Consider the following 23,674-nt stretch of genomic DNA (forward strand, 5'->3'; position numbering starts at 1 on the left):
AGAATTATGCACACAAAAACCGAGGCATTGAATGCTATTGGAAAACACTACTTAAAAAATTTATAATAAATATATGCAAACCAATTTTCTAGCTGGATGTTCTAACTTGAATGGATTAAATATTAGCAATCAAATTCCTAAATTATATTACACTATTTTGAAAGCATGGGCAAATTTGAAATATAAAAAAGTATAAAATGGTATATCACAAATTTTGTCACAACCATTATTCGGTAACAAAAACATACAACATAATAATCAAACGTTATTTTTTTATCTTCTTTTTCGAAAAGTGGAATCACTAAAGTGTCTGAAATATGGGATGAGAACAGGAAAAACTTTATCATCAACCAAAAACTGTTAAGGAAACTTATATTTAAACATAATTGGATTGCCGAGATTCCTAAAATGAAGAAAGCTATAGTACCTAGAAAATATATTGAAATTATTAAAGGTAAAGAACCAGAACCAGAACACACACAACACATATATATATTAACAATAAATTAGAGATATGTGTTTTTAATGTAAATCATTTTAAAATTGTAAAGCCAAAAGAACTTAAATTGAAAACCCTGCATATATACTATTACTACACCAACTAAAAGACCAAAAGCAGAAATTAAATGGAATACTCAATTTCAGAAGAAAATAGAGTGGATAAGTCTTTTTGATTTTTTTGGAAATACCGATAATGCAATTACAAATAAAATGAAAGAATTTCAATGGAAAAGTATACATAGGGTAATATATACCGAAAACAAACTAAGTCTAATGAATAGCTCCGATGGACTATTTCATATGTGTAGAACTGAAAATGAGACTTTAACCCATTTGTTTTTTAACTGTTTATTCACAACACAATTGTTAGACATAATACATGCTAATCTATACAATAATGAAAGTTTTGACACTGTAAATATGACCTGGAATATTGATAAGGAGAAAATGATGTTCGGTGACTGCTCTGATAATTTATTGAAAAAAGAAGTATCTAACACAGTCATAATTGCAACTAAATGGGTTTTAAGGAAGATAAGGAAAATAAAAAAACACCAAAACAAATCAACTTCTCTTACATCAGTATTTCAAATTTTAAAAGAATTACTTAAAGATAATCTGTCATTATACATAAAAATCAAACAAAGTGGGGAAAAGGTATTGATAATTTCAAAATACCGAAGTTTATTACAAAAACTGTGACTTAAGAACTACATGTATTTATAATTACACTTTTATCACTCAAGTATATGTGAAAGTTAGCTCCCCTTGTTGTTGATATCGATTTTAATACTATTGTGTTTTTCATACTCCTTAAAACTAATTATGGATTGATTAGAAGTTAAATTTTAAAAATGTAAAAAAAGAAGAAGAAAGTACATTTAGAAAGCATTTATATCAATTTGTAATGGAATGTCAGAATAGGTGATAAGGAGTAGTCTCCCCTTACCTGACATATTTGATGTATATATACACAATGTAAATTAATTATTTGAAATTACAAATATCAATTTATTTTGAATGGATATGAATGATTTAGAGGTACTGATGAATAAATGATGAACATATCTGTAAATAATGTGAAAGCGGTGAAAGTTTGTGCTCAAGATTAGAATAATCTATTTAAATATGGAAATATCTGTACAAGTCCTTCTGTGAAAGGAACATAATGTTATTTATATGTCTACTGAATAATAATAATAAAAAAGAAATCTATATCTAAGGCTTTATGAAAACCCCAAACTTCCGCACTATAACTCAATATACTATTTACATATGTGTCAAATACCGAACATTGTGTTAAATTGATGATTTTTGAATTACCATTGATTGCATAATAAGCCTTATTGCCTTGTTCAGCAACATTTTTTTGAGTCACATAACATTTCCCATTATAATTGAAAAGCATTCAAAGATAATTGTATCGGTCAACAATCTGTAATTCGCTTCCATTATAAAACCACTTTTTATTGTTTCTAATAATGCCCCCATTCCTAAACACAGCTATTTTTGTCTTATCAATATTCAAATTAAGACTATGTTTATTATTGTAAGACTTCAGATCATCTAATACTTGCTGTAATTTCTCTGGTGTTTCTTTAAAAAGCACTGTATCATCTGCATACATTAAACGAAAAATACTTATTAAGTTAAGTTCAATTGATGGACAGAATTCATTAATAAAATGCATTTAGTAATCATTTACAAATAATGAGTACAAAATATAATTTCTCCTTGGAAAAGACCGATTGTATTTGGGAAAAATCTGAATAATAACCATTATGCTTATCACAAGACTTTACCGAGCTGTATAGTGATTGAATTATTTGTAACATTTTCCCTCTTACATCCTGTTTAATCAATTTACTCCATAACTGAGATCTCTCAATAAGATCAAACGCCTTCTTATAATCCACAAAGCAACAATACTTAAATACTTGTTAATTAAAGTTTGAAGTACATATATTGAATCTATTGTAGAATAGCCCGGTTTGAGATTTTCTTTTTAGTCGATTTAAGAATATGACGGGGGAAGTCATTCTGACACCATCCTGGAATATCCTGACGTTTCTTCGTCTGATTGTCGTGAAGTCTAAATTAATTTTCCTGAAGGACAGCCAGTAAAATTGTGTCTGCTTATACAATATACTAGGAGAGTTACGGTGGTCACTGGTAAAAGTAAACATCAATCAGATGTGGATTGCACGAGGAATGAGTCCCTTTAGCATTCATGTACAGTGAACACAATTTATTCAGTTAACAACCTAAACCCTAAACCAATTACAGTGTATATACTTCCTTCTCAAACAATTTTGAAGACAAAGCGTGTGATTTTTTTCCCTGCCTGCAACGATACAGGCTTTCCTCCTCCGATTTTTTTCTGAAAAAAAGTGAAATATCTTATACAGTGATGATAATTACACATAATCATTTCTAGATCTGAACTGATGGGGAGACTAATGTCGAAATTAAACACATATGTTTCTAATGTCAGTATAGGGACATTAGACACTTTGTTAAAACATACACTGATGTTGAAATAATGACTTTGTGAAAAATTTAAATGTACTTACCATCAATACTAATTTGGACAATTTTGAGCCCAATGACTTGGATCGCCGCATTAACATTTTCGAGTACTGTAAAAGGAAAGCGAAACATACTAAATTGCATAATTTTAACAATAGAAATGGGACACATGCAATCTAGTTATGAACAAACGGTATTTTATAACGTCTTTTGAGATATTTCCGATAAAAATATTGATACATTTGATAAATCTCTTTGCAGAATTCTTTTACTATATTTCTACGTTATACGTTATATTACATCCTGACTTGAAGCATTTTATTTACTTCATTATTAGCTTATCTACTTGTTATTAGTTTGGTATGTTTAACATTGCTTACGGTGATACGTATATATACATTGTTATAGATTTACGGTACATTACCAGCCAACATTATCCCAGTCACACCCTTTGATGCACACATTATCGGCAATGAATACGTAGACCCAGCAAAGCGGTGATTGAGGGTGATTTGCCCATGTTATCCATAGCCCGCGCATGTCAAACCCGCACATGTCAAAACAAAGCCATTGGTTATTGTGAATATCGAGTTGTTCTAGGTTGTGTTCAACGCACCAATTGATTGCTGCATGATCATCGCCTCTTAGAAGAAATAAGTAGATGGAATCTTCACTATCTACCTGTGTTTTAAAATACAACACTGGTTTAAGAGAACTCTGAACATGCCTTTCAATATGCTCCACTGGTACCAATACTCGCTCTGTACCAAACGGAGACTCAATGGGTAGATTGCCGTCCTGCAGTGTGACAGCGAACCACACTCCCGTCGGGGCATTTGGACCTGCTAAGGGTTCATTCCAGAAATCCAGGGTTCTGTTTCTACTCAGATATCCCATATGTTGTATACTCTCCCTGTTATCTATGGATGTACAATGGGTGAAAAACATGAAATGTTCCATGTTCCGTATATCAAGAGTAGCTGTGCATGGTAAGTGTCCCGGCTTTAGAGTTACTGTGCCAAATAAGGGTACCGTGCACTTGATACCTGGATATTTTAAACTAATATTGCCTGTGGAGGAAACAACAACCCCTTTCTCTATTTTAAACGTTGCTGTGGCTGAAAGTTCCGTGTTCCTTATATCAAGAGTTGCTGTTCCTGATGACATCATGCTCCCTATATTAAGAACTACTGTGCCTGCAAGGGGTTCCTTGTGTAATAAAGGATCCACGTGTAGAGTTGCTGATACATGTACCTGTGGCTCTTGTACCGTAGACGCGGTGGATATAGTTAAAGTGCCTGATACGGGTACTGATGTTTGTCGCGGAATTGGATGTGCTGGTACCGTGCATTCGGCCATTTCTGGAAACAAAATTGTTAATTTGAAGTACAAAAGAAACCCAATAAATGTTTGTGATATAAAATGCATTCATATACATAATAGTACGTGTAAGTGTATCCTTTGTTCTGCTTATTCCCATATCTCATAATTTCTATTATTATCATATGAGAGGTTCTAAAATCCATTTATTAAAAATAAGCATGGTAGGACTTTAGGATTTAATTTTTTGCAAAGTCCAAATTTTCTGATTACTAACGTTTTTCTTATATAGATGTTTGGAAATAAAAGCTAAAAATGAAATCAAAATTAAAATGATGGTCGGCTTGACTTTGAACTATTGTGAATCAAAGATGGCTATTTGACGTAATTTGTTATTTTACTGGAGTTTCAATTTCAATTTTCAAGTATTTTATTGACAAAAAGATGTCAGTGTCAATTGGATTAGACATCAGACATAGCCTATCTTAGACTTCTCCCGATATTGGTGGTACAAACAAGTAATTATATAAAACATATATACATTGTGAGGTTTATGAAAATAAGGGGAGGTAAGTCCTAAATGCGGAATGACATAATTTTTGATCATATTTATTGTAACTCTATAAATAAACAGTTAATTTTCATTGTTTTTTTTATTATAATAACCAAATATTATCACATAATTCTAACTATACTTGATAGTATGTATATTTTATGATATTGGTCCTATTCGCCACAACAGATACAGGCTATAAAGTCCACATGTGTTTAACACAATTAGCCATCCACTGATGGGCATCAAGAACCAATCTCACAAAATACACATATATTTGATTTGTGGAGTTACAACTATATTTGTAATTACTAGTGTTTACCAATAATTAGTTTCGAAGGAGTTACCTTACTTAAATATTTGAAGATTTTAAAATAACACAAAAAAGAACAAGAATGATAATCATATTAACATATTAACAGAGAGACAATTCAAAAATTGAGTTTGGATAAGTCTCATTAGGCTGCCCATAGTACAAATATATTGTTAGTTGCCAGCTATATCAAGGTGGATCTCCAGAGATGAAGGATTATAAGTACATATACATATAAACAATAATGTATAATTTTTATAAGACTTACCATTACTATAATCTATATGGCTACATATACCAGAATAATAAATATGTTATTTACACAAATAAATCAACTTTAAATCTCTTTGTTTAAGCTATATAATTATACACGTGAGTTAATATATTTCTATTTTCAGATTTATTATAATCTGTACACCCTGTACAAGGACATTTATACACATATGGTTATGATGATGATGATTCAGATGTTGTTCCAGCGTCAAACGGTGGTTTTGATATAGATTACATTCAAGGAAATAGTGATATACAGGTTTAAAAGATTGATTACATTCACACATTGGGGATTCTATAAGGTGATCAATGAATCGGTCACAATTTAAATTACTTGCACTATTTCTTAATTGGCATAGAATAATATTTACATTCCGATTACCGCAGTATTTAAATACATCAGTTATGTCAGTTGAAATTTGGTTATTTTTGTTTAGAATTGTCTTTATTTGTGTGGATGATTCAATATTATGGATTTCATCAGATATCTTATTCATTTCATTTAACATTGTTGGAAAAAAACTTTCAAAATAACTTACTGTGCGACATAAGGAATGATCAAATAATGACGTAGCACACTTAACATCCTCTAAATGCGACATAAAGATAAGACTTTGATCATAGTTGCACAATATCTTTAATCTGTTCGTGTGAAGGGAATACCCATAGAGTGTCTCATCATGTATAAAAGATTCAATAATATCTCTTAGATAATCTGGTGTTCCATTATTCATTATTCGGTACATTAAAATTACTTTATGTTTATATCTTCTGTATTCTAATGTTTCCCATCCTTATTCTTTGTATAATTTAATATGAGATGTGTCTTTACGTAGGCCTGTTATTAATCTTGCAGCCTCCAGTTGTATTGATTCTAATAGATATTTTTGGGCTCGTGTACAATTATCCCAAACAATATCTGCATATTCAATTACTGGTCTAATATAAGATATATATATATATAGTATTTAGGGATTTCCTATCAATTTTGTTCTTAAGCAGTCTTAATATATTTAGTCTTTTAAAAGCTTTACCATACACGTTTGGAATATGTAGATTCCATTTCGCATCATCACTAAGTGGAAGACCAAGGTGTGTATGTGTTTTGTTTTCAGTAATAGGATTATTATAAAAGTGTATAACAGGATGATTCTAACAGTTTTTTTTTTCTTGAAAACATAGCAGACTCTGTTTTAGCAGGATTGAATTTGATGTCCCATTTAGTGGCTCATGTTTTGATATTATTGAGATCATCTGACAGATTTTGGGCTGGGGGATTATTATCACATATGCCATATAAGGAAGTATAATCAGCAAATAGCTTTATTTTGTTCGAGACACAATCGACAATATCATTAATATGAATTAAAGATAGCAGCGGTCCGAGGACTGAGCCTTGAGGAACTCCTGCGTGGACAGGATTAAAAGTTGAGGAGTACCCTTCGGTAGTAACTCTTTGCTTTCTTGATAAATTTTTTGAACCAATTTAAAAGATTAGCTATATCTCCATATGATTGCAATTTGTAAAGCAGACCATCATGCCAAACTCTGTCAAATGCCTTTCTGATGTCGCAGAATATGTATCTTATTTCTTGTTTTTATCTAGGCAATTAACTATAGTATGGTAAATGGGCAATAATTGGTTTACAGTTGAGTCTTTGGGAGTAAAACCTGATTGGTGTTTAGTTATAATTTGATATGTTGAGAGGTAGTTATAGAGGTATTTAAAAATAATTTTTTCTAACATTTTACTTAAGCATGAAGTAACAGATATAAGCCTATAGTTAGAAACATCATTAATTTGCCCTGTACTTTTGTAAATTGCATTAATATCTGCCATCTTCCAAATAGAGGGAATTATACCTGTTTCGATTGTCTTGTTATAAAGGAGAGTAAGAGGGGAAAGTAAAGATGGTTGTAGTTGTTTTATTATTTTAGGAATTATATCATCAGGTCCAGCAGGTTTATTACCATTCAGTAAAAATAACTGATCTTTAACATCCTGCTGAGTTATAGTATTATTAGAAATGGAGTGGGGAAATTGATGGATAATTTCAGATAGTGGTTCAACATCTTCAGAGGTAGAGGATATGGATAAAAATACTTATTCAAACACTCAGCTTTATCAAATGGATGTTGAATGAAGGAGTTATTATTAATAAATTAAAAAAAAAAATTACTGGAGTTTCACTCTTTTGGGAATACACACGACAAATTAAAGCAGTATTTGGCAAATAAGTTGTCTGATAAGAATGAATATTCGCAAAATTAACAAACCCAATGTTTTCTTCAAGAAATGAGTAAAACGACACATTCAACCCGTAATTTTTTTTGCTCAGAACAGCTGTTTTATATATATATATATAACCAAATACCCCCTATATTTTGAAGACGAAAATACAACGTTTTTTACCATTTTTGTATCGGCACAGTAAATGAATTATGCAATATACCAAAGGTTAACTGTTATAGATCTATGTATTAAAGTATGAATAAAGTAGTCGTTTTCACTTGATACATTGTTGTAAAATTCATAGAAATTGAGGCGAAAATTATAATGTTTAACAATGCCCTTATAGAATTATTGATGTTTTACATTTAGAAGATTAAGCGCCTTTGAGTCTAATACAAACATGATCCATCAAATCTCAATCTTAAACATTGAACAGTATGTCCGTGAAGAAAGCCATTTTGAATGAAATCACTGTTCCAGCTGCACCACCTGGTTGGATGGCACAATCGGAACCAGTCCGTAACACTGTTCCGAAGGGATGTTCTCTGAACGCCAACACATTTATCAACAATTGGTAGGCGTTGTTTTAGGAAACAATAGGGCGTCAACTTTAGACTGTTCCTGTAACAGTTAAAAATATCACGTTTCAACAGGCTTATTATTTCAAACTTTTAATCGATTTGGTGTTACACTTAATTTGAAATAAAATAAATCTATTTTGAATTTTTCTCTTGGAAATCTTGTTATAACGAGAAAATTTCTTGTTATAACAAAAATAAAAAATAAATGCTTTTTTTCTCACTTACAGGCACTTAATGTTTTTATGGTGATCATATTCGGCTTCCGTATACATGTGAATTAAGTTTCAAATGATTGTGTACGATTTTAGTATCAATCTATTGAAAATCTAATGGGAAGGATACCAGAGATTTAGATATATCAATCTTTAAAAACCTTGCTATAAAATCATTATTCATTTCATTTCATTTCATTCATAATTTCTATGTATTTAAATCGTAATTTTTTTCAAAGATATTCATATAGTATGGATATATGATTCTGATATTAATTCCGAATACTTACCGAAATAAAATTTAATTGATGATAATCAATATAACTGTAGATAATTATTAACAGGTAACTTTAACATGTAACTTTACCTCTTGGCATTGGGGCTATTTTTAGGAAAAATACTAACCACTGTCACCACAAACTACCCTACTCTGTTTTGGTAAATCCAAAATGTTTGCGGTCAGAGATACACTCGTTCCGAAGTATTCGAAAGCCATTCCACTTTTCCCGGACGTTCACAACATGTCCCGCACATCGTTTCGAACGCATCCCAGATGTTCCTTCTGTTAGGATTGTTCTGCCTATTAACGGTAAAATAGCCCCTTTTTTACGAGTTGATGTGCCTAGAAGGGTAATGTACAATTTTACCCTCTATAACGAGTTGATATGCCTAGAAGGGTAATGTACAATTTTACCCTCTATTGCGAGTTGATGTGCCTAGAAGGGTAATGTACAATTTTACCCTCTATTACGAGTTGATGTGCCTAGAAGGGTAATGTACAATTTTACCCTCTATTGCGAGTTGATGTGCCTAGAAGGGTAATGTACAATTTTACCCTCTATTACGAGTTGATGTGCCTAGAAGGGTAATGTACAATTTTACCCTCTATTACGAGTTGATGTGCCTAGAAGGGTAATGTACAATTTTACCCTCTATTGCGAGTTAATGTGCCTAGAAGGGTAATGTACAATTTTACCCTCTATTACGAGTTGATGTGCCTAGAAGGGTAATGTACAATTTTACCCTCTATTGCGAGTTGATGTGCCTAGAAGGGTAATGTACAATTTTACCCTCTATTACGAGTTGATGTGCCTAGAAGGGTAATGTACAATTTTACCCTCTATTGCGAGTTGATGTGCCTAGAAGGGTAATGTACAATTTTACCCTCTATTACGAGTTGATGTGCCTAGAAGGGTAATGTACAATTTTACCCTCTATTGCGAGTTGATGTGCCTAGAAGGGTAATGTACAATTTTACCCTCTATTACGAGTTGATGTGCCTAGAAGGGTAATGTACAATTTTACCTTCTATTACGAGTTGATGGTCCCTCGGTTAGATAATATGTATTTTAAGGGTAAAATGGTCCCTCTGTTAGAGGTCGATTTGACTTATAAGGATAAAATGGTTCCTCTAGTAGGAGTTGGTGTACGTTTTATATGGTTCTATGTTCCCTCTATGTGGTGTTGATAGTGTGTAAAAGGTCTCTTACTCTCTGTTAACTAATTTCCTAGACAGAATTTAAATACGTGTGCTGTTCTGAAAGTGTTTGATCATAGATTACTTGGTTCACCAGCATAAAAAATAAATCGAGAAAAATCTTGGAATGAGTCCTAAAGTTACACATGGATATCTGATAATTTGTGCCAAAAGCTATTCATATTACTTACACAGTCCCTCATAAAGCTAGAAGAAAAAAATGTAATACGATTAGCGAAATGAATCTTGACTGTTCACATAGTTTACGCAGGGAATCTAGCATTTGGTTGGTGTTAAAGCATCCTCTTAGGACATTGATATACATTTTCGGATATTATTATAGTTTTTAAGAAACTTTTGATATTTGTTTCGCAAAGGTACTGGGTCTTTAAGGAATTACGAGAGATTAAATCTTATATTTACGTGTGTTTAATATTACTAGTAAAGAACATTTTACTAGGGAGATGTATAACATTAAAGGCTAAACATTAGAAAGTAAACATTGGGAATGCATTTATTCAACAAAACGGAGATTTTAGGGCGAATTTCGAAACTTTTATTGTAACTTCAACATACTCATATTACAAATAGTCAGTTTGAGATATGAGTGTATGCATTGCGGCTATCATTAGGTGTAACTATTGACTCGCCAATTGTTAATAACGTGTAGCAGAAGTATAACGTATATCGGACTGTTTCGACCTAAATATGACCATGCTAAAAATCCAAAAATAAATATAAAAATATAACATTTCTGAATAGATCAGCTTCACATGAAATATATATATATGTGCTTAGCTATGAAAAAATAGTTTGTTATCTGCATTTATAATTAATTAAATGGCCGTAAATCAGTTGCATCATCGTGCGATTTTCGACTTTCATAGGGACTTCAACATACTCATATTGACCAACTTCTACTATGATTCATTTTATTCAGTGTACTAAGATATAACTTAAATCATGTCCCTAAAAAGTGTCCTCTGATACGCTCTTACAGAAAAAGGTGAGAAAAACGTAGTTAATGAAATATTTTTAATTAATATCAGCATGACTGCGTATGAATTTTATATCACCAAACCCTAAGTATAAATCCTATATAGCCCATGCGATTGAGTCTCCTTACTGTAACCCGAAGGTTTAGAATTTGACTCACCACCATATCGCTTTATATCTTATTTTGAGTTATCTGGTTTGTTATGTTATTTTCAAAAATAAATTAACAAAAACGTTAGATAAAACCAAGCTAACACTAATAGGGAACTTTTACAATTAAGATAATGAAATACTACTGTCTTCGCCGTTTATATGCAACCGATGAAATAGGTCATGCCATTCTATTTTTGACCTGGAATACCCATATCATGTCATGTGACATTTTACCTGTAGCGTATTTTTAGCTCGTGCAAGAGCTGTGCGCGACCCAGGTCATAACAGGCGGAAAGTAGATGTACCTCTTTGACAAAAACATGCAAAGGAAGTCCACATGGTTCGGCACATGTTTCAGTTACAAATAAAAACAACAAAAACGTGCAATTATGTTTACAGGCATTACTGTCTATAGTAGGTACGGGGAGTGTTTGTTTGACCGACCATATAAGACTTTACAAAAATTATAGATGTCGAACCCTCTTTAACCTTTTCACGCAAATGGCGATTAGATTAAACATATCTTATTTGAACGAAATCAGAAGGAATAAGACAAAAGTTATTCAACTTAGGATTGCCCTCTTCCATACAAACATATATGATGTTACATATATGCAATAGACAATGGCTGGCAAACTTGCATGTGGTAGGTGAATTCCAACAACACCAATGGTGGATGCAGTATAAAACATGTTAAACAAGTATTTAGAAAAACCACGTCTATGACCAAGAGTTCGTACGAAGTCGCTCTTGAACTAAACTATGTCCATGAGGTCAGCAGACCACTAGTCGTCAATCCCCATTACTACTATCCTGTTTCTTTTCAGAAGTCTTCGAAGTGATCTCTGAAGACTGTATGATTCTTGTCTTGGTAATGATTTTCTTATCTTGTATTCACAGGCGCGATAATTTGGTGAATGGGGGTCCGGGGTCTCCCCGGGAAAAAAATTACGATTTAGAATGGCTGAGATGAGTTTTACGATGTATTTTGGTGAATTTGCGAGCACTGAAGGCGTGAGATTTTGTTGTTTTGGGGGTCCTCGGTTCTCCCAAGGAAAAATATTGCAATTTAAAATGGCTGAGATGAGTTTTACGATGTATTTTGATGAATTTGCGAGCACTGAAGCACCAGTACTCTTGTTATTGGCAAGAAATTACTTACAGATGTTAGTCTTTTTGACCCCTGTGATCTTGTATGAAGGCTACGTTGATAGTATTGCATGATATAATATACAACCGCCATTTGCATGACAAGGTAAAAAAGGACTCGATGTGTACGCTTTTGTAACGACAATTCTGGTCAAACAAGCGCTCCATGTAATTGCTACAGCCACTAGTTAACATAAAGGAATGGGTATTTTGATACTAGACTGAAATATACCTAGTTTTTGTATATTTCGCCAAAACGTACAAGCAATACAACAATCTACGATTCAACAGTAATACCTAAGATACTATGGATGGTATTCCTAAGACATACTAAATATCACTTGTTTAAACAGGGTCTAATATCTAAAACTATAGGTTTTTCTTTATAAATTGTTCTCTATCAGAACAACAAGTAAAACTACCTAGTTACAAAAATACATATTTCAACATAACTTCAAAACATTTTATAAGAAATTCTGCCTTTTTGTAACTCCGTCTACAAGCATGGGTCAACCAAGCTCGGTGCGGGTCTCGGGACGACATACACTGGAGAATGTTAAAAGAATCTATAAATTAGACGAACTTACCCTAAATTAAGACTGAGGAAAATTTAAATCTGCTTTATACAGTATCTGTGTTTTCCTTAAAGTTACTAGAATCTGTACTAGACCAGGACTCTTCAGCATTTTTAGACATAACTAATGTAATGCTATCATAATGTTCATTGTAAAATCACTCATAACATTTAGGACAGTTCTGAGTTTATATTGAACATGACAGTTTATCTTAACACAGGTCATAATCAAAATTAAACAATGAATTATACATGTATTGACACAGCCATTATATTACTCACTGATGTTTGTTTTTGTATGGTTTGACATATAAATCAACACCATTTACGAATGGTTTATTAAACTTTAATCATCAAATATTATAAGTTGAGTAAAACATATTTCTAATTGCTCCACGTCGTAAGACTACAAGTTAATGTTACTCTAAATACTTGACAGCCCATGGTAAAACGAGGTAATTTGAGGTATGCATACATTGTACCAAAACCTTAAATGTACCTTGTTTTCGTTAGCCATCAGAAGAGACTGAGACGTCAGATATCATCAGTTCCAAGATCTTTTTTTGTCAAAGTACAAGTTCATTCACACTCATGTATTCTCCTGTGCCCACATACATTATACCTTCACTTCACTACACTATTTAACTCACATTTTTATTGGTATCAGCAGTAACATAATGCAAGATAATATTCCTTAAAAGTACCTGTGATTCTAAGACCATCCTCGATACTACAGGGGTTCCGAACACTTACGTTCTCTACATTTCTGAACTATCTCATAGTGAAACTGAAGGCAGCTCAGAGGAAAAACTCTGAACCAATCACAGGGTAGCTATTTCCTTTGAAGACTACATAGAGAGCGACGCCCAACTTCAAAGCCACACAGTCAACCACAGTGTACCGTTATACGGCTCTTCTGATGTGCATCAAAGGACTAAATTCTATGTTATGTTCTGTTGCCTTCATTTTTATTTTGAGATAGTCCAGTGGTGTAGGGAATGTAAGTGATCTGAACCCCTAGAATTGAGATTGTTCTAAGAAACTGTTTTTTATCTTTTGTTTAGAGTCATACAATTAATACTATCAGATAAATTCAATGATAACTTGTAAATAAAAATACTTAATAAATAGGAAAAAATTCAGCTCGAAATAAACAAAAATATAAAAAAAAAGCTGAATTCCAAACGAGTCAATTTATTTAGCTGGTTAAAATGTTCACCATTTTCAAGATTACTCGTTTAAGATTAACAACAAAAAATTGAGTATAAAATGATAAAATCTAAACTGTTTATCATTTATTTAATTAGCTGAAGGTCATCAAAAATGTATTACTATATTTTCATGTCTGTCGAATGGTAAATTGGTTGGAATGTTTTTGAACAGAAAGTTTAAAATAAAAGACGCATTAGAAATGGTGGATTGCAACCAGGATTGAAAAAAATACCTTAGTACTGAATACGGTGTAGAATTGTTCTTTATCAGTGTCAGTCAAAATGCATCAACGTGTCTACGCTAAAAAATCCTTTGCTTTTGGAAAGTATAACGGAAGTTAAAAAGGTTAATTAATTTTATTATAAACCCAATAAGTTTTAATTGCTATGTTCCTGCTATATGAGAATAAATGGTTCAGCAAATTTCCATACACATCACAATGGTTTGGAAACTATTGCTCTAATTTGTTGTATGTAGGTGGTCAAAACCGCCGTAAATCTTCACATATAGAACATACTTAAGGTTATGATATCATGTTTTACTCTATTCCCCTGTAAGTAGCACACTCTGCTAGGTTTTATGCTAACAAAAAACTCTAAGGCACATGTTATCGAAAATTGAGCATTTATCAAATGTCCGTGAATTAATCATTAAAAGCTTAAAACATAAAAGGTTGGTAAAATCTTCTTGAAAAATGCCACAAACTTGAGTGGTAAACGACATGGTGATCATACAAGTGCCCCCAACCCAGATTAAGAATACATGTATATGTATCTACATAATGTGTTTCTTTCATTAACACAGGTAATATTGCATTAGTGATTGTTAACAAAAAAACCACAGTTTTTTCATATTTACCATTGTCTGTATTGTTTTTACTCGCATAAATACGTAGGTGTTTAATATTGATACATGTGTATATATTATAACTAAACTTTAAAGGGTTCCCTACATACATGTACATAAACACCTTCCTTTGAAATACCCAGAGTTGATGTTCGGGGAATTCGTCCTTTGTAGTTCATGACGATAATCATATAGTCAGGGTATTTCTACACAGGTAATAGTACATGTGTGTAGTATACATGTTTTCCGAACAGCATGCCGTAAAGCGAGTTTGTCGTAAATTGGCAGTCAGACTGATACTTGTAAATACACGATCTTTTCATCAGACTCAATACCAGAAAACATATTAATTTCATCGGTTAGTGACATAAAAACTGGTCATATTTGTGCTGAAAGCCTATTTGAGATATACTCTGCATGTCGGAAACCGAGGGTTTTTTAATAAGCACTTGTCGTAAATATGCAGCAGGAACACTTATTTAACATGAAAAGATTTGTTTACGATACACTAAGTGTATGCTTTGTTGAGAAATTCCGCCGGGGAATCCCCTTTGTTGATTTTGTGACTTTTCTGCGGAAAGAAATGTAAACAACTCGGGCTTTCCCACACAATGCCTACAGAAGATGTTTATCTTTATTTCTACCACAATACGTGGTGCTATTCACCTCTCAGGGTATCAAATAAACGATGCAGCTGTTGATTAACAATTTGTTTTATACCACACTCCATTTCTATAATCATTCCTCCTTGTTAGCTGACTCGACCTCCTTCATTATAATATTACATGCTTCGTGTTCGTTACTTTCGTCTTATTCACTCGATTCTCCAAGTGTTCTCCATCTGTTGGTAACGGGTTCGTCATGTTCGTGTGTTTTCTGATTAAAGAACGTAAGGTCTATGGCAATCGCACGGTCAATTCAACGCCGTTGTCAACAATAGCGGAGCACCACTTGATAAGGATCCACAATAACTAATTAGTCGGAAAGAGGAAACCCTATATTAACGAAGATGGATCACTTATAGTCTCTCTTTCCGTGTTAGACAATACACATGAGCGCACTCACTTTGTGTGTACCGAAATCTACGTCTCATGTGTATATACGTAGACTACTGTACAACATTAACAACCATGCGCAGTAGTGTAAATTTCCCCAATCTTCATGATTACATATCTGTAACTGTTTAACTAGTGTCAAATAACATGGAGTGAGAATTTAGAGTTCAGACATATTCTTTGTTATGTATACCCAAGCATCTAAAATGTCCATGAACATTAACTGTCATCTAATTAGTGGCAAAAACCAATATAATGTATACAATGTTTCTAAAATATCTACAAACGTTTGGTTGTGTGAAGTTTGCTCGCCATACGACACCAACTTTCAACATTAAAAGGTTATAAGAAAATGTTATTTTCATTATATCATCAAAACATACTTAGAACATTAAGAAATTTAAAGCAATACATTTTAAACATTTTGATGATATTTCATGCATAATGTTATAAGGTTACACTGTTGAGACGTTTTCAAAATGGTATGTTCTCATTGAGTAGTCACATTACAGAGTAGTGGCTTACAATGAAGGCAATACTTGGAACTCCTTAGTTGAAGCTGTATGTTTCGAACCGCCATCCCAGCATGCTTCAGGCCCAATATCAGTACTCTAGACCTCTCTACCAGTACTCTTTTTTTACTATTGTTTTATTTTTCAAAAGTTTTTTTTTTACATATATATTATGATTGTACACATATAGAATTACATACTGAAAAAATAACATGTAAAGTGAACACACATACACACACTCAGTCTGCACATTCATACACCTTTAGAAGCAGCCAGTTCAATTTATTTTTCTTCTTAATTATCATTAACACACAAAAAGTTAGTGTCTCGCCCATAATCACACCCACCATTATTGACTTACATGCAATCACACACGAACACATACTATTCTTATCAAAAATAAATACATGTGCATGCTCCCTTTTGTTGTACTCAGTACACATATATGCACATACATAGGTTTGTAGACACACCATTTTTTAGATGGTAGACAAGTATGCACAGCTTAATATAAGAATGTACTAAAATACATTTTGGTTCATATTTACATGAAGGATAAATTAAGACACAGATTAATGGTAGGTAACAATACAAACAAAAACAAAACAAAAAGAAAAAGACAGATACCGATAAATAAAACAAAAGCATACAACATGTATTAACACCATCACAATGAGATGAACAGGAAGAGTAAACAAAACAGAAAACATGGACGAACAAACAGACAGACATTAAAACTTGTAGACAAACAGAATTGACAGACTTACATTGTACGTGTAGTATCAGAATGACAACTGATAACATGGATGGACATAATGACAAAACATGGACTGACAAAAGAAAGGGGGGAGACTACATACTGTGATATATAAACACTTCATTTCACAACGATTAGCCATAGCGAAGCTATCCTATTTTAAGAAAAGAGAGATCTCACAAGTAATAAATATTATGTACTCAGGGACCTCCCAAATTATTTGGTGCTTTGCCAGGGTATGGACGGACATATAAAAAAAAACCTTGTATGATATAATAATATTGATATGAGGGACACATAAAAAATTGCATAAAAAACAACTTAAATGTCATATTCCTAACAATGGCAACCATTTTCCCAATAATTTTCAAATTTCATTTGAAAGGAATCGATTTTATTAAAAACTATATATTTCTGGATACTATATATAAAAATATAGCACTTAATAATCAATAAGATTTCATTATTAGCCACATTAGTATATGGTGTCTTTATTCATTAAGACGGGGATAAACAGGATTTCAAGTAAATAATCGAAATTCTCAAAAAGTGCTTGAACTTCAGTACATTCCAAAAGACAATGTACAATTGTTTCTCTTTCCCTGTTACAAAATGTACAGATTTGACTAGGGTGTAAATTAATCTTATATAGAAAGGTATCTGTCACTAGAATATTATGTATAATTCTTACTTGCAACCACTGAAGTTTTGAACTTTTTGTCACGGTGAAAGGGATTTTTTTTTATATTTTTCCCATTTCTTTTTATCATAGTCAAATTAAAGGTTCCACTTCCTTGTACTTGTTGGTGTATCAGCAGGAGTAATCAAACAGTTATAAAAATCTTTAGACCCCTTTTGACTCTTAAAGAAAATCTGAAATTTAAGTGGTATATGGAGTACCTCTAAATGCAATTGTACATCAATTTTTCGAAGGAAATTCTTGGGTGCAGAAACAAGACCTTGAAACTGTAGAAAATTAGTATGAATGTTAAAAATATTTGAAAACTCGTTGAAATTGAAAAAAAGTTAAGCTGTCAGGATTTTTAATGAGGTAATTAAGGGTAATTACACCAGCATGGAACCGGTTTTGATACAATATGCATATATTTCCAACTTTAAAATCTGCATTATACCATGATGTTGTTTTCAATATAGTCTCTTGTTTATATCTAGATTGGATTGATATTGGGGAATTATTCAACTTAAATACACATTGGAGAACATCTTTCCAAAACATGTTTTGGCAGTTGATTAGGCAATGTTTAATATATTCATTCTCACATTTCTTGTTATTGACAAGAAATTGCTTAAATATGTTAGTCTATTTGACCCCTATGACCTTGTATGAAGGCCATGTTGATATTATTGCATGATATAATCTACAACCGCCATTTGCATGACAAGGTAAAAAAGGACTCGATCTGTACGCTTTTGTAACGACAATTCTGGTCAAACAAGCGCTACATGTAATTGCTACTAGTCAACATAGAGGAATGAGTAATTTGATACTAAACTGAATTATATACCTAGTTTTTTGTATATTTTGCCAAAACTTACAAGCAATACAACAATTCACGATTGTTCAGGAATACCTAAGGTAAAGACTAAAGTACATCTAGGAAGTGATATTTAGGCATACTAAATATCTCTTGTTTAAACAGGGTCTAATATCTTAAAATATAAGTTTTTCTTTATGAATTGTTCTCTTTCCGAACAACAATTAAAACTACCTAGTTACAAAAATATATATTTCAACATAACTTCAAAACATTTTATAAGAAAGTCTGCCTATTTCTAACCGCGTCAACAAGCATGAGTCAACCAAGCTCGGTGCGCGTCTATCTAGGCCTATCTAATATAATCTACAACCGCCATTTGCATGACAGGATAATAAAAGGACTCGATGTGTACGCTTTTGTAACGACAATTCTGGTCAAACAAGCGCTCCATGTAACTGCTACAGCCACTAGTTAACATAAAGGAATGTGTATTTTGATACTAGACGCAAAACTTACAAGCAATACAACAGTCTACGATTCAACAGTATTACCTAAGACAAAGGCTTCAACACACCTAGGATGTAATAGTTAGGCAAGCTAAATATCAATTGTTTAAACAGGGTCTAATATCTTAAAATAGAAGTTTTTCTTTATGAATTGTTCTCTATCTGAACGACAAGTAGAACTACATAGTTACAAATACATATTTCACCATTCAAAACATTTTATAAGAAAATCTGATTATCTGAGGAAACAAAGACGTGTGGATTTGGCGGTCGGACGAGTGAATATTGACAGCACGCCTGCGATATTGTCTGTCGGGCGATTAAAATTTCCTGATGCCGAAACGCAACTGTTATGCAAATCTAGCCATTGGACCTTGTCGAACTTCCTGCTTCACGCTGTATCACGTAAGCATCTTGAATATACGTCCGAATCGTCTGATTGTGTCTTAAAGCCTGCGTAAGAAGTCAGTACTGTGTGTTTGCGTACATCACATAGATATTTAGTACGTTATTTGAGTGTAAACATTTATTTTTTATTATAACAATTTATGAGTGGTGTTGGTCCATCACTGGGTTTTTCTGACCCTTTTTCTGCAGATGGAAGCGCTGTATAAAGATCACATTGGCAATAATGTCAGTAATTTGTCCTTAATGTAAAAATGTAGAAATTGAGCTGTGGTCCTCGGAATACACAATGGTAGACTGAGCCAACGAAGTACATGATATATGCTGTGCCAGTTGAGTGAGAGACCGTATTATTTTAATGAACACTTGACATTCCACACTGTTCCACTCCTTTTACGTTCCACACTGTTCCACTCCTTTTACGTTCCACACTGTTCCACTCGTATTACCTGACTCTCTATTTAACTATATAATATGCATTTTGGACTGTTTTATTGTTAAATCCGTTTACACGACCAAAATCAGCCAGGGTGTATCAGTCGACTGTTGCACCGTACTGTTACATGCGCGAAAAGTATGCGAAGACATTTCCCCCGTGCGCAGGCGGGACCCCAACTCAAGCTCTTTTCGGATCCAGATTGTTTGTTGTTGTCTGCGGAAAATGACTGAACCCAACAGTGACATCTGCAGATTACAGGATATATCCGAACAGGTTTTGGATTTATTGATGGAAAATAGGGACTCTCTAAGTACCAAGAATGTAATCAAGGGAGCTGTCAACATATTAACGAAATGTTGCGAAGAGAAAGGCTTACCCGTGATAGATGAAACATGCAGCAACGCAGAACTGAACGGGTTTCTGTGCAATAATAAATTCTGTGTAGTAAATATGAAATCATCCATAGTTTTTTGCCTCACCTATCCTTCTTACTATAATTTGTTCAGTTTCTTAAATAATGAGTCAGGTAATATATCATTTGTTTCATTGGTACTCGGGGAACAGTCAAATCATTGCCCCTCGGTAGCAGGGAAGACCAGGAAACTGTTGCCTCCGGCCTCAGGCAACAGTTCACTAGGTCTTCCATGCTACCGAGGGGCAATGATTTGACTGTTCCCCCAGTACCAATGAAACAATTGTATACTGTTCCACTTCTTTTACATTCCACACTGTTCCACTTCTTTTTTTACGTTCCACACTGTTCCACTCTTTTTACGTTCCACACTGTTCCACTTTCTTACATACCACACTGTTCCATTTCTTTTACATTCCACACTGTTCCACTCCTTTTACTTTCCACACTGCTCCACTCCTTTCATATTCCACCCTGTTCAACTCCTTTTACATTCCACACTTTTCCACTCCTTTTACATTCCAGACTGATGAAAATGTAACGAAAACTGATATGATAATTACCTTTTGTCAAATTCAAACTAACAACCATAGAAAAAATGGGATTACATTCGTTCATCCTTATATACGAATATAATGTTTGAGTTATTGCCATATTTTAATTATTTTATTTTTCATAATTGTGAACCGTTAAAATGTAATGAAGCTGTTTCCTTATTTTGTTTAAAGTTAATCAAAGAAAAAATAACTCGAAATAGACAAAAATATAAAAACTGAATTCCAAACGAGTCAATTTATTTACCTGGTTAAATTTTTCACCATTTTCAAGATTACATATTTAGGATTTACAACAAAAAAGATAAAATCTAAACTGGTTAACATTTAGCTGCAGGTCATCAAAATGTATTACTTTATTTTTATGTCTATCGAATGGTAAATTGGTTGAAATGTTTTCTAACATGAAGTTTAAAATAAATCACGTATCAGAAATAGTGGATTCCAACCAGGATAAAAAATAAATACTTTAGTACTGAATACAGTGCAGGACTGTTATCAGTGTCAATCAAAATTCATCAACATGTCTCACTTAAAACAAAAATCCTTTGTCGTTGGAAAGTATAACATAAGTTAAAATTGTTAATTAATTTCAGTTTATTAAAAACTGATTAGGTTTTAATTGCTATGTTCTTCAGAAATAAATGGTTCAGCAAATTTCCATACATATCATTGAACGGTTTTGGCAAAAAATGTTCGGATTTGTTGTGTGTAGGTGGTAAATCTTCCCACATACAACATACTTATGGTTATACCATTATGTTTTACTCTATTCCCCTATAAGTAGCACACACATGTGAACTCTGCTAGGTTTTATGCTGATAAAAAAAAATCTCAGACGAACTTATTGTCGAAAATTGAGCATTATTAAATATCCGTGAATTTATCATTAAAAACTAAACACATAAAAGGTTGGTAAAATCTTTTTGAAAAAAATGCCACAAACTTGAGTGGTAAACGACATAGTGATCATTCAAGTGCCCCCAACCCAGATTAAGAATACATGTATATGTATCTACATAATGTGTTTCTTTCATTAACACAGGTAATATTGCATTAGTGATTTTTAACAAAAAACTCACAGTGTGGTTTTTTTCATATTTACCTTTGTCTGTATTGTTTTTATCTGCATAAGTACGTAGGTGTTTAATATTGATAAATATTATAACTAAACTTTAAAGGGTTCCTTACATAAACATCTTCCTTTGAAATACCCAGAGTTGATGTTCGGGGAATTCGCCCTTTGTAGTTCATGACGATAATCATATAGTCAGGGTATTTCTACACAAGTAATAGTACATGTGTGCAGTGTACATGTTTTCCGAACAGCATGCCGTAAAGCGAGTTTGTCGTAATTAGGCAGTCAGACTTATACTTTTAAATACTCGATTTGTGGGTGGTCAAGTGGTTAAGATGTTCCGACATATTACCACAAGCTCTACACCTCTTGGATGCAGGTTCGAATCCTATGTGGGGCAATTGCCAGGTGGTCGGTGGGTTTTCTCCGGGTAGTCCGAATTTCCTCCACCAACAAACCTGGCACGTCCTTACACGACCCTGGCTGTTAAAAGGACGACAAACTAATAGAAAAGTCTGCAGCTTCATATCAATGGCTTGGTGAAAGTACGAGTGTTAAAATGTCTGCTAGACAGATTTCCATGTATTTTAAGTATAGAACAAGCTCCTTCGATGGTATGCATAATTACTATGGGTCTCACACTAGTATTTCGTGGAACTATCTTAACTTGGTACATCTTGACAATTGGTCCATCCGCAATACCTGATCCACTGAGTCTTTTAATGCAGATGTCATTATAGAAGTTAAAATAGAAAAAAAAAATATTTAAAATTTAATACTAAAACAGAATGTACATTTGCAAAATTACATGATACAGATAATAGTGCCATAGGCAGCAAAAGGTTTCAGAGTCAACATTTTAAAGATGCTTCACCGCTGACAAATGGTATTTTTTCACTATCAAAAACAGGAGCAGACTATTAAGTATTTTTCTCATGCTACAAAAGTTACTTACTTTACACCGTTACCACCACTGAAAAGTTTGAGCTTTTAATTTTACTTCAAGTTAAAAATATGAAAAATAATTAATTGCATCCCGAAACAATTCCATGGCACTATATCCTATATGGAATGAAGTACTGATTGCGCATGCACCAAAGGCGAAATAAATTATTTTATATTATTTTTTGTGTTAATTAGACATATATATATACACAATTAAACACCAATTATTGTTCAAATGATGAATATCATTTATGCTCTGTCGGCAGTGGAGCATCTTTAACAAATTAAGCTTAATAGAATCAGAATTAGAGACAGAAAGTTTGTATGAATGGTCAGAGGGACACTACATTAAACATACACACAGATTTGTGTATGTTTTATGGTTGAACAATTAAACAATATGAATTACAGTAAAACAAGGATCAGTCGAAGTCAGCGGGACCAGGCAAAATATTGACTTATCCGATGATTCGATTCATCCATGTTTTACTGTTCATGAAACATTGACACTTAAGTTGTACAGACTGTACCGACTGTTTCCAGGTTAGCGTTTTACACACATATTGGTTTAAGATAGGTAATAAGTATAT

General features: G+C 32.9%; 2 protein-coding genes across 5 annotated transcripts in view; one reads left to right on the plus strand and one right to left on the minus strand.

Moving 5' to 3' along the window:
• Positions 1-23,674, plus strand: part of LOC138331838 (uncharacterized) — a 199,601-nt gene that overhangs the window by 122,314 nt on the left and 53,613 nt on the right. The gene's annotated exons all lie outside the window — the stretch shown is intronic.
• Positions 3,075-23,674, minus strand: part of LOC138331830 (uncharacterized) — a 29,815-nt gene continuing 9,215 nt past the window's right edge. Inside the window, exons 1-3 of one of the 2 annotated variants that reach the window (XM_069279651.1) lie at positions 8,921-12,728; positions 3,455-4,391; positions 3,075-3,140 (exon numbers count right to left, since the gene is read on the minus strand). In XM_069279651.1, the coding sequence (XP_069135752.1) occupies positions 3,125-3,140; positions 3,455-4,391; positions 8,921-9,011 (1,044 nt within the window). In that variant the 5' untranslated portion in view covers positions 9,012-12,728 and the 3' untranslated portion in view covers positions 3,075-3,124. Of the gene's footprint in view, positions 3,141-3,454; positions 4,392-8,920; positions 12,729-23,674 lie in introns of those variants that run through there. The other variant, XM_069279650.1, reaches the window with a different exon arrangement.

The sequence above is a fragment of the Argopecten irradians genome, chromosome 9, assembly GCF_041381155.1.
Source record: "Argopecten irradians isolate NY chromosome 9, Ai_NY, whole genome shotgun sequence".
NCBI lineage: Eukaryota > Metazoa > Mollusca > Bivalvia > Pectinida > Pectinidae > Argopecten > Argopecten irradians.